General features: G+C 41.5%; 1 protein-coding gene across 1 annotated transcript; it reads right to left on the bottom strand.

The window, feature by feature from the left end:
- Positions 1–3,234: 3,234 nt before the first annotated feature.
- On the bottom strand, positions 3,235–12,321 carry LOC129189318 (E3 ubiquitin-protein ligase RNF126-like). Its single transcript, XM_054790913.1, has 9 exons — positions 12,225–12,321; positions 10,242–10,300; positions 9,926–9,986; positions 9,449–9,684; positions 9,300–9,368; positions 8,930–8,999; positions 8,733–8,826; positions 8,000–8,115; positions 3,235–4,625 (listed from the first exon to the last, which is right to left on the bottom strand). The coding sequence occupies exons 1-9, from the start codon at positions 12,297–12,299 to the stop codon at positions 4,449–4,451; spliced, it is 957 nt and encodes a 318-aa protein (XP_054646888.1). The 5' UTR covers positions 12,300–12,321; the 3' UTR covers positions 3,235–4,448.
- Positions 12,322–12,894: the final 573 nt, after the last annotated feature.

Raw genomic sequence — 12,894 nt, 5'->3', positions numbered from 1 at the left:
ACAGTTTATTTTTAATAATAATGCAATTATGGCGTAGAATACATATCATACAAAGGTTTACTGAAAATTTCTCAAAGGTAACAATGCCCAATTTTGATCAGCATTCTAAGGGAGGTATTGATTGAACAAATATATTCTTGTGTGCAGTTCATGGTGTGTTGTATTATAGCAGTTTTTGCAACAAAATGCCTCTTGCCAATCAAATGCTAGCTTACTGAAAAATACAATGTAATTCCCCAATATCAGTTATATCCTCCTGAGACGCAGCAATGCAATTTTGTCCTCTGTAAAGCAAAGTTTTTTTTACAGCTTTATTTCAAATGCAAAAACACTAATTATTAATAAAATAATAAAAAAATAAAAAAATAAAATCTGCTGTGCTATGGAGAGGACATATAAGGCTTTCCAGTAAAATGTGATTTGTTGCTGTTTGTTTAATGAAATAGAAAATTTGTTTTACCAAAATGTTTGCTGTACCCCAGCATGTTTTATGGGCACAAGAGTTAGTTAAAAGTCGGGGTGTCACAAAATCTCGCGAGATTAAAACGTGACAAGATTTCTTGTTCAGAAACAAATTGTCTCGTGGGCACTAGGCCTGGGACAATAATAAAAAAAATAATCACACAAAGTGAAAATGAAGTTGCTAATTTTGCCGACCTCAATATGTGCACTGGTGCCACGGCGAGTTTGTCTATAGAACAACGGGATGAATGGAGTGAGCCCTTTTGTCAGTCATACAGTCTCTTTGTCTCGGTGGGTGCAGGCGGGGCCGGTAGCGACAATAAAATACGAGTGAAATGAAGTTGTGATTAACACCCCCTGCAAGTGTTCTGAACCGCCGCCATCTTGGCTCTGACAGGAGCATATGACCATATGCTATGGGGTTGTGAAGTCACGTCAGTGTAACATGTGGTGCCAAAAAGTGTTGTGTTGTTTGCCGTAAAGGACAGTCTAGTTCATATGCATGTGATTGCATAAATTCACAAAAATAAAGTCGTGTGAGCACACAGTCATTGTCCATGCTACACCTTTGCTGTTGTTTCTCGTTCTGCCTGGCAAGCGGCTGATCTCCTGGTCCCGCTGGCATGTATTGTTTGCGACTTTTATAGCAGCTATGACGGCTACAGTACCTGCCCCTGCCTCTCTGACCCACTTTCCCTCATGTGGACCTTGAGGTGAATGTCACAGGATGACAGTGCGCTGGTGTGGGAATCGTAGCTCTTCTGACTTGTCTAGCCACAAGTCAAAGATGCAAGCAATGTGGTAAATTGAATTATTTTTCTGTGTGCCGCTCAGCCCCCAGCCTCCAATGCTTCCCTGCCTTGCTCTTCCCACCTGCCCGGTCCTGTCACCATCCACTCAGCGGGCTCCTGCACAAAGCCTTTCAAGTGATGTACTGTGTAGCTGTTTGCCGCTGCTGTTGGACACAGCTGCCTCCAGGTTCCTACTGAGTCCATGGTCAGTCAGCTCTTTCCTCAACAGTCCATCAGAGTGAATGCCGAGTAGTTGTACGGCTGTGAACACACCAAAATTGGAATGGTGGGCACTGCTACCTTCTCTGTGCTCTTATGGCTCTAGAGCCCTCCCAGCGTTCACCTTTCACGCGTTTCATTGGGCTGTGACCAGTTCTGCTCTCTGGGCTCCACCATATTGATTGTGTCCACGCCCTGGCTGCACCGCTGGCTGTCGCTTTTCACTGGGCCGAGCCACATCATGGCTTTCAAATGCCACTTGCACATTGACGTGTATCCTGTCATTCAACCTCTGTGCCAACTGCCCCTTGCCTTGCGCAATGACATCATGGCTGAGCTGCTGAAGCTGCTGGACCCTTGCGTGATCAAGTGTGTTGATGCCCCTGGGTTCCCATCCAGATGGTTGCAAAAAAGATATCGGCATGCACCCCGTGTTGACCTATCGCAGGCAAACATAACAGTAATCACAGACATACAGTATATTCTCTGCTCACCACAGAAGAGCAGTCCTCTTAAGTTCCACGGCTCTGTTGTCTTCACCAAACTAGACCTCCACCAAGGCTACCTGCAGGTTCCCCTGCACGCAGCCAGCCGCAACTTCACTGCCTTTGTGACCCACATAGGGGTCTTTTGATTTACCCGCATGCCCCCAGCTGCTTCCAGAAAATTATGTCCACCATCTTTGCTGGCAACCCAGGTGTCGTGTACCTGGATGACTTTGTGGTGCACAGTGCGTCGCCTGACCTATGCCATGAAGCAGCAGGATGAAGCAGTGGATGAAGCAGCAGTTCAACTGGAAGCTTTGTTCGAGACACCCTGCACTCGCCGTATCAGACTGAGTCCGAATCAGTTGTCCCAACTGGTCCCTCAAGCTACTCTTGCTCTGTTTGATGCCGCATTAGATCACTGCACAGTTCAAGATGTCCAACCAGCCATCCATTTGCCGCCTATCTTAACTAGGGCCGTGGGGGTATGCTGGAGCCTATCCCAGCTGACTTCAGGCGAGAGTCAGGGTACATCCTGGATTGGTCCAGTTGAAGATGTGCCAAACATGATACCGTAGGATATGATGCGGCGAATGGCATCTTTTGGAAATGTGAACTCTGTCTGCTCGAGTGTTCGAGTAAAAGCCTGCCACACAACATGGGGGAATAATATAAAAAAATATATATACCAACAACAGAAAACCAACCAAAAAATGCACCACAAGAGGAAAACACTGTATTCCATGCACAGTCCATTATCATCTGGTAGTTAAGAGTATTACTACTACTTTTTCATCTGAAATGAAGATGGTTGATGCAATAAATGCATCAAGATGCAAAAATGCACAATTACAACCAATTAAAACGTCACTCATAATGACTGAAAGAGTGGGAGGAAATGTATTTTCATGCCCACTGTTGCTATAGTGTAACTTAAAATTGCATACAATATATATGCAAGTAGATAAACTACTTAATATTGTAAATCATGTTTGTTTTAGCCAAAAACTATCATGTTCCTCTTCTCAAATCAGTAGAAAAGATGGATGAAAACATTCTTCAGTTGGAACTAGATACCATCATCTGTTGCAAAAGACACTGCATCAAAAATACATTTTCTAACCAAAAAAAATTTTCACCCAAGAGAATTATTTCATGCAAAAAAGCCCTCATTTTCTGGAGGAGGAGATTAGTCAACCTAATGTATTTATTAAAAACTATTTCAATGAAAACTTGTCTGAACTGTACTGAACCATTCAAAGTGACATGAATACATTATCAGGCAGCTTTACTCTTTTTAAAACGTGCTTGAAAGGGCAAATACGTTATTGTAGACTTAATGGCATTGTTGAAAAGTTTGAATAGCTGTGTACCACATAGTAAAGTCAAGCACATTTGCCCATAAAACTAAAGTCACATCCATGGGAACAATCCCTTCAGATGAGGCCATTGAACCAACCCCCAGACTGAGAGGAGTGGATACAATAATGTAGGAAGTACACCCTCGTAGGTCCAACAATTAAACAGGAAGCAGGATTGATGACTTCATTGATGCATGCAAGAATTTCAACAGCAAGCTCAGAAAGTACAAAACAATCTGAAAAATCTTATTCTGCTTTGAAGTCACTTCCTGAACCTTCAAGTTGTCTTCTAGGAAAAGCAGTTGCATTCAGTGCAGGCATTGGACGTCTGTTTGCAAGAATATTTATTTTGTCCTGATGTGATTTATGTGCAGTTGCAAACAAAAACTGCACCACAACATGTGTTTCTTGGGTGTTTTCACCCAACATCTTTATTTTCACATATTCTCCAGACATGATCATACTGCAAATCAATTGGCAACCTTAGAAAAGATCTCCATTTTCCCTTGAGGTTAAAATGCACATATTCAAATGTGAATATGTGTATGAAATGTTTCAACTGGCTGTGAACATTTTTTTTTCTAGGCTTGCAGGTTAAATATAAAAATTGCTTTCACGCCAAAATATATTTGGGTCTTATGTTAAAACTGCAAGGGGGCCTCGCTATGAAGTAGATGCAAAAAGAAAAACCATGAAAAAAAATGTGCACACGTTCACAGTGCACCTGAGTGCATGGTATGTCATTAATTATATATGAATGCTACTCATAAAAATGAAATAAATGTACATTTCTCCTTTTTTTGCATTTCACACAGGCAAAAAAAAAAAAATCAAAAATCTTTGTCCTGCGTGAGATGTCATTCCCACATTGTACCTGACAGAGCCTTCACTCCTCCAGGGGCCTCCACCAGTCTTCTGTTTGGATCCCTGGTGGAAAAAAAACAGAAGCAACCGGTCCGGCAGAACTTCACATCTCACATACCAGGTTCTTTTTTAATAACTTTTTTTTTTTTGTGAGATGCACCCGAGTTACTCTTCATCAGCGGGAGACCAGTGTGCCGCCCTCTCTGAAGTACCTGGGAGCTCCAGACGGCTCAAAAAAGTGGGGGAGAGATGATACAAATGCTCCTCTACGAGTTGCCTGTGGAGTTCTCGTTACTGGTTGAGCTGGAGGATTGCGGAGTGGAGGAGGATGACGAGGAGGTGGAAGAAGAGGAGGAGGTAAAGTTCATCCCTGATAGTTCTGGAGGGTTGGTGGCCGTGTTCTGTCCGCTCAAGCTTTTCCTGCACACTGGACATGTGTCATGCTGGGGAAAGACAACAAAACCTCTAAATTCTGGTAACTGGAAAAAAAGCCACCTCAGGTCAAAGGTTGTGCACGTCTTCAGCTCAGCATGTGATGGATGAGATCCACAATTATGTTAATGTGATGCCAATGGCTGCTTCGTACAATACTGTTGAAGCGACAATAACTTGACAGACCTGCCAACTTTGGATACATTTTTAGTACTTTCCCAGCCCTCTCATGCACTATTCCCTCAATACGCAGATTGCTGCCGCTCAAACATGGATTATGCTTTGGCGTAGTCACTACGCCGTTCCCCTCCCACGCCGCTTTAATCCTTTTATACGGGGATGTCCAAACTGTTTTCACCGAAGGTCAATAACACGTAAATTTTCTGAGGGATTTTTCAGTGGCCGCTATAGGCAGGTGGCTGCTATAAGCAGGTTTGACTGTTTATCTTTAAGTTATCCATTTAATTTTTATGCCACTCCTAAATCTCATGAACGGTCGGGTAGGTCGGTTGGTATTTTGTATTAAATTGCCGCTTCTCCAGTCAACAGCAACCACTGCTCTGTACAGTGTGTCATTTTACTTCAAAATGGAAAATGTAAAGTTTTTTTTCAGATGAATCGTGTATCTAAACCAGAGTAAGGCAGCAATGGCAAGATTTTTTGTTTTTGGGAAGCTAAAGACCTAACTCACGGTCATTGCTCCTCTACTCTTGCCACTTTTAAGACAGCTGTTTTGTTTTCGGCGCCAAATTCTCCAATATTCATTGAATTATATCCAATATCTGATTCTTCTTTACTGTTTGCTGGTAACCATTTATTTAATTCTGAGCGGTGGTGAGGGGCTGGAGCTGACCCTCAACCAACGGCAAAAGAGTAGGTGTGGTCGGGAGACCAGGATGTGGAATACAAGCATTTTAGACAGGAGGAAAAGAATGCAGATTTACCCTGTATACAATGAGATTTATCGAGTACTTTTTTAAAAGTAACTTACTAAAGTGTGCCCCACTGTGGTCCAATATTATTTTAAAAGGCCCTGAAATGAGCAGAGCATGGCCTCTTTAAAAAAAAAACAACAAAAAACACCATGTTAAGTTATAAGAGCTACAGGCCACAAATGGCTGCCGTGCTGCACTTCGGACACACCCTGCTTTTGTAGCTCTTCGTCCAGGTTGAGCGTGTGATGTCAGCTCAGTGACCAACCACAACTCTTGTTGACTATTTAGCTTGTTAGCTTCCTTCGTCGCTAGTGAACAATGGCAAGTGACGACAGAAGGAGAGCGTTATTGGAGCTGAAACCAATCAGTCACTTTTATCGCAAATGTTGATTTGAAATCAGAGAAGGCGTTCTTGTAGGTGCGCTGTATGCCTTCTGAACAAGTCGTTTACACACAGGAAATAATAATAAAAAAAAAATCTGGCCAATCACAGCCTTCATGTTCCTCTTTGCGTTTTGGAGGTGCACGTCACTCTGGCGAGCAAGCCAGCATAGTGCACACTGGCGCCTTGACACAGGAGCACAATCCAGGCTGAACTCGAAACTGAAATGCAAATGCTACAAAATGCGTACCTACAGAGCAGCGACGTATACAAGCATACTTAAGGGTCAAAATGCGTACAAAAAATGCATCCATGTTAGCAGGTCTGCAGTGACAAAAGGAGAAAAGAATGGAGAAAAGAATGTAGTCTCCCTCTGGATGTTTATCATCACAAACATCACACATCAGTGTAACAGGTGAGTGTTAAGAGCAGTTAACTTTTTTTTTTTTTTTTTTTTTTTTTTACACTTTTACAACAGTTATAAATGTTCAAGACTGTGATGCTTAAAGTTGACGTACTATCAGCAAGCCTCCCCTTTCTGTGTTCTGTGTCACATTTATTATAGTGCAGGGGTCTCAAACTCAATTTCACTGGGGCCCACTGGAGGTAGAGTCTGGGTGAGGCTGGGCCGCATCGAATATTGGGAGTAGGACTGAAAATCTCGGTGTACGCCACGATACCGTACAATTTACAATACATGGCTCACAATAACAATATCTTGATACGGTGATAGGGTGACAAAAAAATAATTTCATAGTTTGTATTTTGCTGCATTCAGCTGAGATAGGCTCCAGCTTACCCGTGACCCCAATGAGGACAAGCGGTATAGAAAATGCATGGAATTTTATTAGCATATTTGAACCAGAATATAAGCAGCAATGCTGCAAAAAGAATGAGACTGTTTTTGTGAAAAATAAGTGTAAACACGATTTTAGTTTAGATGACAAACAGTGACATTGCTTTAAACTCATTCAGAAAACACAACATCTCATGCCTCTCAAGTAGATCAACTCTATAAAGTAGAAGCATAACAAAAATATTTTGTGTAATATGGCAGTAGACAGGTGTTCACCGCAAATAGAGAATGACCCAGATAACATTGAGCAGCACGACAATTCTGGAAATAAACGACATAAACTAAACACGTCTTTATTGAAAAATTTATTGAGTTTTCTCCGTGAGTGTGGTGACGAACGAGGTTGGTATTCATGTATGTCATGCCGCTAGTGTTTCCTAATTTTGTCAGACACTTCTTACATACTGCAAAGTCTGCGTCTTGTACATGCTATAAAAGCCAAAATGAGTCCATACTTCTGATTTTAACTGTTACCGGATCTTTGTATTTAACTTCAACGGCCAGTCTGCTATTACGCGCAGTGTACTTGTTTCTTCTTCTCTTGCTCTGCTCAATTTTCTTCCGTTCTGGCGAGGAGCTCCTTCTAGCTGACATGTAAAATGGTGACTCGGCTCACTGAGAAGGAACGGTGCTTATACTGCAGCGGCTATATTTTAATAATAATAAAAACAATAGGTGAGAGCGTATCAATAATCCATAGTAGGGTTTATTATCGTGATAGTTAAAGATGTTGTGTCACACCCCTAATTGTGGTACTTGGTTTGTAAAAAGTTGCTGGAGTTATGTGTTTAGAGCTAACTAGTTGTTTATTATTCCCCGTAGGAGTATTTGCCCTATGTGTGTTTACTTACCTGTTACACGTTGTGCTGTCATTTTGTGTTAGCACAGCGATTGTAGGTCGTGTTCTGTCTAGTGACCCCCTTGTCTCCATGTCATAACGTCACTGTTTGTTTAGTGTTGGGGTTTAATTTCCCCTTCAAATAACATTGAACACTGAAATGGCCTTCGGGCCGGGAGTTTGAGACCCCTGTTATAGCGGAATGTGTGGGACACTTTAACACTGGAACAATTAAATTTTCATAATTTCCTATAGGATAATTTGTTGTTTAATACTAACAAATGTGAGTTCAACTAGTCCCATAACAGATTGTGTACCACCTCATTGTAATAATCGGTTTACTTATTTTTACAGTGCATGTGGTAGTTTCCTACCTGCTCCAACCAGGGTACAATGCAATCGTTGTGGAACATGTGATTGCAAGGGAGCTGCCTCACATTTTCTCCCACACTGTAATCGTCTTTGCACACGGGACATTCCAGTCCTGAAGCTGCAAGACAAGTCACAAACACAATATAAATATATGTGAACCTTTTGGAATTCGATGGTTTTTTGAATAGTCAGACATTCTCAACACACTTCGGGGCTTCAAAATAAGAGCGCTGTTTGCAACATACTGTCCAATTGTGTAAACAGAATAAGGTTGTCATAAAAAAAATATCTTACATGAATAACGCAAATGGAATTGCACTGGTGACTACGCCTTCCTTAACCACAAACATGAGTATTTCAGTTTGTTGAGGAGTTTGTGTGTGCAGAGGCTGACATCCCATTAGAAAAGTTAGCCAAGCTACATCCGTTTATGAAATACTAGGCAAAATTGTCCAAGGATGTATTGCATCAATAAATATAAGGATTCTTGCATTTATTTAAACTGACCTTTTATTTCCTGTCACAAAAGTACATACTCTAGGCTGGTAAAAATAACTGCAAAAGGTAAAAAAGAAAAAAAAAAAAAGCATGAGCAGTGTGATGTAAATTTCAGATTCCCGATTAAGTCTGACATTGCATAAGCTTATCAACAACTGTGGCCCATTTGATTATTATTACCATGTGAGATATTTTTTGTACATCAACATCATATCAATGGCAATAACTCTAACTTACCCACGTGGTCCTCCGTAATGTGGACTGAAGGCAGGTTTTTTATTTTATCTCTATCAGCAGGCGGAGGCCCCGTGTTCTCAAATTGGTTTAATAACTAAAATTGAGGATAAAACAAAAAACACATGCATCACATATGTTCTCATATTTCAGCTGAAACGTGCGATTCAAAGGTAAATTTTACTTTGTCAGAAAAATACCTGTGTTATAATAGCATCTAATCCATTAGCCCCCCATGCATAATCCATAGGATTTGAATGAAGAACGCCCCTATAAAAGAAAAAAGTAATCAACACACGAGGAAAGACATAATTATTGTTGGTGCTTCTAGGGATGGGCATGATAAAAATATCATGATTTTAAATGACTATTAATCATTATTAATAACTCTGTTGGTCATGTTGAATTTCATCAGTATTTTACTACTTGGTAGCAACCAGCAGAGGGTGTAGTTGATTCAGGCCCAACAACATTACTGCATAAAAAGGGCTGCATGGTAATCAGAACAGAACAAGAAAACTGGAAGAGAGCAAAGCTGGGGGTGAGGGGTTCTCTCGTTCAAACACTTACCAGGGTCCAACACCAATATTTGGCATTGCAGTAGGTGCAATGATTCCATTCACTAGCTGCTGAATGATTCTACAAACACAAGAGAACCATTATAAAAAGGAATCCACAGAAAAGCTTCTGACAAATGTTTTTGTGTTCAGTTGACTTACCCCTCCAAAGTGGGAACTCCCTCATGCCTGCCTGTTTGCCGCCTTGAACCGTGACGACTTCTCGGTTGCCTTGCGCTGTATCGCTGCCGTGAAGCGTTCTCCCTTTCACGGCGGTTTTCGGCATCCCGGTTCTCTTCCTCTCGGAGTCCGGTGCCAAAATCGAAGGGGTCGTCAAAGACACTCAGCGAGAACTGGCCGTAGCCCGAAGGGAATGTAAACAAGTGCTGGTCTGCGTTCTGGAGATATAAACTGGAATTCATTTGGACGCAGAGGAAGAACAGCTCCACTTGCTATTTATTGTCAACACAACACTGAGAAGCACTGCTAACTGTTACGTCAATGAAAATGTCACGGAGCATCAGTACAAATGTTTGCACATAGAAGAATGGTGTTAGCACTGTTTTCCATAAGTTAACATCATGTTAGTGACATCGACACTAACACACAAGGTGATGAAGTAAAGAATGAGTTAGGAACCTCAAATGGTTGCTGGTTTTGTGTTCCGCTGGAGATGGTAGACAGGGAGCCATTGTCAGCACTAGACGGGGGACAGATAACTGACGAGTTATGTGTTAATTTTTTTTGCCTCCCGGCCTCAATTGCTTAAATTCTGTTATTACTGTCACAGCATGTCATTTAACATCAAATGTATCCTTACTGATTCACAACTACAAAATGTTACCACGGTTAGACCCAATGAATTGACATGGAACCTTAAAAATATACATATGTTTTGATACTCACCTATTTGGATGTGTACATTATACATTATACTTAAAAAATTAACACACACCTTCTTTCTTCCAGCAGCTCCTCAATAAATCCTGACTCACATCTTGGACACGTGTACTCCTGTGGTGAGGGGGAGGAGAAGTGCCACTGTCAGCATACGCCTTGTCACTTGTGATGCAATGTTTATTGGTGGTTTATGTCTTTTTACACTTACCTGACTAGCAAGACAGAAACAAATAATAACCTTTGTTTTACACCTTAGGCCACAAAGTTTAGGTGAGTGTTTTGCTGTTTTTATGTCCTAATAGTAACGGTGGTGAACTTATTTTTACACTTTTACGACAGGTAGGAATGTTGAAATGTTACTTAAAACCCATCCATCCACTTCCGCTTATCCGGGTCCGGGTCGCGGGGTTAGCAGTCTCAGTAGGGAAGTCCAGACTTCCCGGTCCCCAGCCACCTCTTCCAGTTCCACCAAGAGGACACCAAGGCGTTCCCAGGCTAGCTGTGAGACATATTCCCTCCAGCGTGGCCTAGGTCTGCCCTGGGGCCTTCTCCCGGAACACCTTACCGGGGAGGCGTCTGGGAGGCATCCGCACTATATGCCTGAGCCACCTCAACAGGCTCCTCTCGATGTGAAGGCACAGCGGATCTATTCTGAGCCCCTCCCGGATGACCGAGCTCCTCACCCTATCTCTTAGGGCACATGTGTCAAACTCGTGCCCTGGAGGGCCGAGACGCTGCAGGTTTTGTCTCCAACCAGTTTCTTCAGCAGGTGATTTAATTGATGAGCTTCTTCCCTCAAACTGAAGGTGTTGATCATTCAAATCACCTGCTTTAGTGACTGGCTGGAAAGAAAACCTGCAGTGTATCGGCCCTCCATGGCACAAGTTTGACACCCCTGTCTTAGGATGAGTCCAGCCACTCTACATAGGAAACTAATTTCAGCCGCTTGTATCCGTGATCTTGTTCTTTCTGTCACAACGCTAAGCTCATGACCATAGATGAGGGTGGGAACATAGCTCGACAATAGTCAACAAAACTACTGCAAGTAGGGGTGTCATGAGACACTCAGTTCACGAGACGAGGCGATACACAAGATTGGGTCTACGAGAACAAGATGAAACAAGATTTTAACATTGCTTTTAAGAAAAGTACAATGAAAAAATAAAAATATATGACAATATTTTGCAATCTACTGATTTAATTACCTTGCATATGCCTACAGCCATAGTTGTTAATGCCATGTTTTCTTGACCTAATTAGAGAGCCTAGCAGACTATGGTTTAATTGAAGATGGGTGTTAATTGGAACATTTACTGTAACTACGGACAAGAGAGCAGCGACTTAGCAACTGAATAGGTCGTCCCCTCGAGTCCTTTATCAGCTGAATTCCTAGTACACAACATTAGGTACATATTTACAGTCGACGGAGATCCAGTTCAAAACAAAGACAACTGTTTTGGAATTCTTGCGTTATGGTTGTGTTATTAATAATGCTTCATGCATTCACAACAACTCAATACATTGGATGACTGGAGCAGTATATGGATGCCAGAAGAACATTCTAGAATGTGACAGCCATGTTACCTTGTCTATCTGTAAACAAGAAAAGAACGCAATTGCTTTGTTTGTGCGTCGCAACAGTCTTTACGCTATTTTGTGACACACAGAATGACGTGTAATTAGATCACAAACATTAACAATAAAGAGTACAGTTGATACCCGGCTGTCCTTTAAATCGAAAGCCAGTGGAGAGGAGCTACATTTATCGAAACGCAGACGTGCCTAGTAAGTGATGTTTTGGTAAACTGTGTAATGACATAGCCGTTTTACACTTAAAACGTAATTACAACCAACATTTAGCTAACTAGTTAGCTGGTTAGCCTTCTATTAGCATTAATAGTAAACGGGACCTCCACCAGCTAACACTGTTAGCATTCGGCCTCTGATTCCAAAATAGACCTCTTTAAAAACCGTAACAAAGGTAGGTGTCTTTACTGTTTTATTGTATTTACCTCAACGTAAAGGCGAGAGTACTTACGGGAAGGCGAGGGCTAATCTCTGCGGAGCATCTGTGACAGAAGAACCGGCTAGGCCATGGATGTGCTTCAGCCATCTTTAGCCTCTGAGGCAGAGAGGTAGGAATAACTATGGAGCACCGCAGAGGACAAACACAATATACCACAAACCAGTGAAATAATTATTAGTTCTTGCTGAATAATTATACCTAGAACTGTATTTTAATGTGTCTGAACGGGAATATAGAGCTCAAATCAGTGAATAATACGTGAAGAAGATGAATGACATTTGTTACAAATTTTAATTTATAGCATATTCATTCGGTTAATTCAGTTAACTGTTTAATGGTGTTAAGTGTCAATTAAGTGCAAGGTAGTGTTTTATGTTTTTTAATGTAACTAAATGACAGCTTGGATGGAATTGCACATGATGTGTTATAAACAATATCGGCACAAGATGGCGCTTGTGTGCATCAATAAGTTAAGCGTTTTAAGATTTGTCCTCTTTCAAGTAATGACATCATTACAGTATTATGGCATTTATACATTATTACATGTCTGGGAGAACTGGTTTCCCAATGCTTTTACACATGAATTAGCCTCAGAGAACCCATTAGCCTACCATATTTAAACATTCCTTTGTTCTTGCCTCACATTGTCGGGATTCAGATCTCCACAGGAGCATCTCTACAT

This window comes from Dunckerocampus dactyliophorus, chromosome 10, assembly GCF_027744805.1.
Source record: "Dunckerocampus dactyliophorus isolate RoL2022-P2 chromosome 10, RoL_Ddac_1.1, whole genome shotgun sequence".
Lineage (NCBI taxonomy): Eukaryota > Metazoa > Chordata > Actinopteri > Syngnathiformes > Syngnathidae > Dunckerocampus > Dunckerocampus dactyliophorus.
Note: the sequence above shows the minus strand (reverse complement) of the source record. Positions and strands in the feature narration are given on the sequence as shown.